The 6,000-nt window shown below is 40.2% G+C and overlaps 1 protein-coding gene across 1 annotated transcript in view; it reads left to right on the top strand.

Annotated features, from left to right (window-relative positions):
• The first annotated feature begins 4,794 nt into the window (after positions 1–4,794).
• Positions 4,795–6,000, top strand: part of SPPL3 (signal peptide peptidase like 3) — a 47,610-nt gene continuing 46,404 nt past the window's right edge. The window contains exons 1-2 of the mRNA XM_007938228.2: positions 4,795–4,808; positions 5,002–5,079. Coding sequence (XP_007936419.2) covers positions 4,795–4,808; positions 5,002–5,079 — 92 coding nt within the window. The remainder of the gene's footprint in view (positions 4,809–5,001; positions 5,080–6,000) is intronic.

Raw genomic sequence — 6,000 nt, 5'->3', positions numbered from 1 at the left:
CTAGGTCTAGCCAAAGGAAAGAAAATGACCCAAGAGAAGAATTCCCTTGGAGTTGATTAGACTAACCAGAGACTGCCTTCCATAATGGCTTACTTCAACTGGTATGATGTATAATTTACATAAACCATTTTTAAATCTGAAATCTTGAGTGATTGAAAAAAGAAAATTAATATTCCCAGTTTTCTCTGTAGCCTAAAGACAGTGCCCTCTTTTGTCTGCTGATTTATCAACGTTAGTGATCAGCTGATCGAAGGTTGTCTGTGAGAGGCTATTTCTAATATTTCTGTTTTTTGGAGGAAAAACATTATGTAAGAACTTAGAATCTTGAAAATAAAAATTAATTGGGCTTTCAAGTTCATCTGAGCAAAAAAAAAAAGGGATTTTTATGAAGACCATAAAAACATAAAGGCTTACCTAGGGAGAGTCACACAGCTGGTTGTGGCATAAAAATAGAGACGGGGGTCTCCTGCCTCTAAGCACAGAGGGGAGACTTTGGAGGTAGGCTGCCGGTGTCCAGAATCGCACAGGCTCCTCATCTCAGAAGTGGTGATTAGGTACACAGACCCACAGTTCCCCAAATCCCAAACTCTGCAAACCCTGAGCATTTCTCCAACTCACTTGGCAGCCAAATCCAATCTTAACATATAAAAGGCTGTTTATAATCTTTTATTTATCCTACCTAGTGTGAATAGTCATGTTTCTCTGCAGAAATAGTGATGCTTAATTACAGAATACTGCCCCAGACCCCAGTGGGGGTGGTTTTCTTTGTAAAATTCAAAAAAATTCTGAAAAACATGTCTGTTCGCAAGGGTTTTTGTTTTTTGGGTAAGGGGTTGTGGACCTGAAGTGTTTACCTTATAGAATGTTGTAAGAATTAAATGTTCAGTAATGGTAGATATTGTTGCTGTTTACATCAGTAAAACCTCAGAACCCCAATTTCAAAACAGAACATGGGTGCCTTTCTTCACAACTCTCACCACACAGTCCACTAAATTTTTATGATGATGGTATCTGCGCTATCCAATGTAATAAACCATAGTTCTTGAGCATTTGAAATGCAGCTAGTGCAGCTAAGAAACTGAATTTTTAAATTTATACTTAAATTGAAATAGTTACATATGGCTAGTAGCTGCCATATTGAACAGCACACACCAAAAAATAAATAAATAAATAAACCACTCACTACCGTCGAGTCAGTACAACTCAGCAACCCCTCCTTGGGTTTCTGAGGCCATATCACTGCTGAAGTAGTTTGCCCAATCTTCCTTCCTGCCAGTCTTCTGGTTAACAGTCAAATACCTTAGGCACTACGCTGTATAATTAATGTGAATCCATATTCCATTCAAACTTTTACTTTTGCTAGTTTTGTAAATGTCACCTGTTGATTGAGATACACCATGACCCAGCAGATTATTTATTGGCTGAGACAGCTAGTATGAGAGGAGAACTTGTGTTTATAAGTACATCCTGGGCTTGGCATCAGCTAATAGTTCCTTCTGTCTCTAGGGCTCTTTTAAAATTTAATAAACCAAAAAGCCCACTGCCGTTGAGTCAATTCCAACTCATAGCAACCCTCTGTTGTTGTTGTTGTTATGTGCCGTCAAGGCAGACCTGACTCATAGCGACCCCTCCTTGGGTTTCTGAGGCAGTATCACTAGGGAAGTAGATTGCCCCATCTTCCTTCTGAGGAGTGGCTGGTGGGTTTGAACCGCCAGCCTTCTGGTTAGCAGTCAAGTGCCTTAGGCACTACGCTACCAGAGCTCCCAGCAACCCTTTAGGACAGTGTAAAACTGCCCCATCGAGTTTCTAAGGCTTTATAAATCTTTATGGAAGCAGACTGCTTCATCTTTATCCCATGGAGCAGCTGGTGGATTTGAACTGACGACCTTTTGGTTAGCAGCCAAATGCTTTAACTGATACAAAAGCAGAGCTCCTTATTAAGACTTACAAATAAAGTACATTAATTCTACTGGAATTTGACACAGGCAACATTTAATGAAATCAACTTAAGGGATTCATTAGGAAGAATGTGTCTACCCCAAGAAGTTCCTCACTTAGAGAAAATTTCAGTGACAGGAGTTTCCTGGAAAATGGGAGAAAAGGAAATACTGATTGCGAAGTTGTTTTAGGATAGCAAAATGTTGGTGTTAACGTGTTCACATTTGCTAAGCAGATGTTGTTTTCCAAAAGTAATTTATACACACATGTTAAATGTAATGTCTGTAGTATCAGTGCTTTTTAATTCCTCTAGCTTAGATAGGAGTTGTAAGAGTACATCTGCAAAAATGCAAGCTGCATCTCCTCCTAATGCCATTTCACAGGGGAGCTGAACGTTCAGTGTCGTGGTCTGTACCACGTGTTACCTTTACCTATAGGACTCGGTGGTTTGCCTTTGTTAGAAGGGTGTCAGAAATAGTCCTGTCTTCATTAAACCTTCAGTAATTAAAAAAAACAGGCATGGTCAGTGGCCATTTGTCTCTGTGGGGCTTACCAAGTTAAAAGTTAAATTGCATGAAAACTCAGTATGAAACATCAGGAGATACCATTGTTATTAATAACTCAGAAGATGGCTAGGCATTGTTCAGGTAGTTAAAAGTTGTGTTCACTGAACCTAGGAGTTTTCTTCATTTAAAAAAAAAAGTGCTTTATATATTAAGTTTCTTAGTCCAGAAAATGTGCTTATTTTATTACTATGATAACTTTTCTGTTCTTAAATATTGCTGTTTTTCATAGGTAAGTCTATATCCCTTAAAGTTAACAATTTATTGCTGTTTGTAATAAAAAAATTAAGGACATTCAAAAGTAAAAAAACACAATTATAATTTGATTAAATTGGACCCACATTTTAATATCAGATGTTATTTTCTGAGCAGTATAAACACAAGTAGTGGGTAACACGCTGCAATTTAAGTGTCATAGACCCTTCTCTTCCTCGGTTACCATTGGGTTTCCTTTGCAGCTCCTCCTCCTCCCCCTGCCTGATCTTTAAACTTGGAGGTTTCTCAGGCCCTGATGCTAGTCCTCTTCTCATGCTAGGCAGTCTCCTCCTGGTCTGTGGCTTTGATCACCAGAGAAACTGACCAGCTTTGGCAAACAGTGAAACTTGTGAGAGCCCAAACGTTAAGGGACTGCCTTGTATTTCCAGGTCTTGCAAGTTTTCCACCTTTGACTGGGTGCAGTCTTACTGCTTTCCTGTCACTATTAGTGGAAAATACTTGAATTTTCCTCCTCTAACAGGTTTCCTTCTTTGTAGGCTTTACTGTGTATCTTTAGCTCAGAACAGTTTCTGAGCTCTAGACCCACATATCCAGTGGGTCCTCAACACATCCAAAACTTAACTCTCAATCAGCTCCTTCCTGGGTTGCCTTTTTTAGTAAAAGGGTTACAACTGTCTACTGAGCTGCTCATTAGAAACCTGAGAATCATCCGTAACTCCTCGTTTTCCTGCCTCCTATAAACAGTACTAAGTCCTATTTATTGTCTCTAGTATCTCTCTGATTCATCTTTCCCTCTAAAGAAAGCCTCCCCTAACATTCTTAGATGGGGTCCACCTATTACACATTTTCATTGTACCCTGTGCTTGTCTTCCTCCCCTTCATAACACTTTCCACAGTTGTATTTTGGTTTACATTCCTTTTGAAAAGACACTCAGCCAGAAACCAAAACACTCTTGTTTGCTGTTTTACCCCAGTGGCTACCAGAGTACCTGGCGTATAACCAACCACTTGCAGTCTAATTGATTCCCAGTCGTGAGCCTGTGGGCTGTGCATCACAGCAGAACTGGGCTTCTTAGGGCTTCCACGGCTGATTTTTCAGAAGTGGATCACCAGTCTTTTGTTCCGAGGCACTTCTGGGCGGACGCAGATCTCCAGCCTCTCAGTTCGCAGCTGAGCACGTTAACCATTTGTGCCATCCAGAACTCCATCTGGTGTATAGATGGCAGTCAATATTGTCTGGATGAAAGAATGAAAAGAAATTTGGTTTAGAAAAATCCCTCTGTGGGTAGTGTGGAGGGTAAACTCATGGTAACAGACTTCAAAACAAGATTCCTTGATAGTCAAGGCGGAGAAGGGAGCTAAGAAATTGGCAGTGAGATTAAAGGAAAGTGGACAGTTGGGGATTTGGAAGTTGCAGGACCCGTTGACTGTCTTTACGTGTATGACAAAAAAGAAGAGGATGTCAAGAATGCAACAGATTGCTAGCTTTGGCAGCTAAGGGGTTGATGATTCCATTTCTTGAGAGACTGAGGTATGAAGAACAGCAACTTTGGTTTTGGACCTTTTGACTTAGAAGAGCCTTGTGTAGGCCAATCCAGATGGAGATAATCAATAGACATTTCTAAAAAGTGGTAACAATTCAGGAGAGAAATGCAGCTTTCCCTCAGCACTGAGTGAAACCAGTAAAATGCTATTGGTGATTGACATATAAACTGAGAAAAGTTCAATCACTGAGACTTTCTGTCATTGGCACAGAGTTGATAGATATTTTGATACTTTTTAAATTGGGAATGGATGTTATGAACACACTGTATAACACACGAAAACCAAAAAACCAAACCCAATGCCATCGAGTCAATTCTGACTCATAGAGACCCCCTTTGGGTTTCTGAGGTAGTAAATCTTTATGGAAGTAGATTACCCAGTCTTCCTTCTGCGGAATGGCTGGTGGGTTTGAACCGCCCACCTTCTGTTTAAGCAGTCAAATGCCTTAGGCACTAAGCCAGCAGAGCTCCTTGTGTATCACACAGAGATGAGAGTTTTATATTGATATCATGTAACATCCTGTGAATTAATAATGGCTGTGAGCCTGTGAGTTTATTCTTCCTTTTAAAGTAGCAGATTTTATTTTAATTATGTTCTTTTATTAATGCTGATTTAAGCCTGTTTTCTTCTTAAAGACAAAAAAACAAACAGAGGGGTTTGAAGAACTCCATTAGACGAAGCTCCCATGAGGGCTTGCTGCATTGTGGTTTATATTTTTTTTCCCTCTTATTTCTTCTAGGGCCTATTCCCTGGTGGATTCCAGTCAAGTGTCTACATTTCTGATTTCCATTCTGCTTATAGTTTACGGGAGTTTCAGGTAAGATGCTCTCAAAGCGGGCTTGGTTTTAACTGGAGGTGGAAGCAGCGTTGCTCTAAAAATGGTGGCATTGAACTTACATTCTGTGAAGGGAGACAGAGCTTTGACAGGAATTGAGGTAGAATGTAGTGATTCTGATACTGGTTCTCTAGTTAGCTGCTGTTACACACGTCTTAGTTTTTCTGAGGACTGGCATGTAATTGCAGACATGCAAAAACTAATTGCTTCAGATTTTTATTCTGAAAATAATTATTCAAATAAGGATACTTGTGATTGAGAAGGTCAAGGAGAGAATCCTTGATGGTGATTCTACAAAGTCTCAATGGGAACAAAGTTTAAATAGAAAAACAATTTGCAGTGCAAAAACAAATTAGCAGAGACTTCCTTGAAGATGGTAGAAGATGGTGGGGTGAGCAGTTCCATGCTCTGCCCCTCCCCCCACACGGTCACCAGGGGGAACTACCAGAAACCAGTCCTCTCAGCTCAGTAAGAGCTCTGAAAGCAATGGAAGGGTTGCAGCAACTAAGCACCTATGAAATCAAGAAAAAGGCAACTTTTAAGGGATAGGAAATCTTTTTTTTCTCTACTGCCAGTACCCTGGATCCACGTGGGTGGTGGCAGTGGAAGACCATGGATTGTGCTCTCAGAGAGGGGACCCTAGTAGGCTTACAAAGATCAGAGAAATCAGTATAAACTTACACTCAAGAAACTAGGTAAGTTCTTTATCTTGAACTGAAGTTCTTTTAAATAAATACGTGATAGCCTTAGGAAATCATAGTAGCATTACCAAATATTGTTTCTGCGGACCTTTGGAGTGCCAGGGAAATTCTCATCCTAGCAGGCAGCCACAGGGTTAGGAAGGAGAATCAGAAAGCCAGGCAGACACTCAGACACTCACTTTCTTCTTTTCACTGTCCTTAT

Source organism: Orycteropus afer, unplaced genomic scaffold, assembly GCF_000298275.1.
Source record: "Orycteropus afer afer isolate SDZICR_OR568_19922 unplaced genomic scaffold, OryAfe1.0 scaffold00048, whole genome shotgun sequence".
In the NCBI taxonomy this organism is placed as follows: Eukaryota; Metazoa; Chordata; class Mammalia; order Tubulidentata; family Orycteropodidae; genus Orycteropus; species Orycteropus afer.
Note: the sequence above shows the minus strand (reverse complement) of the source record. Positions and strands in the feature narration are given on the sequence as shown.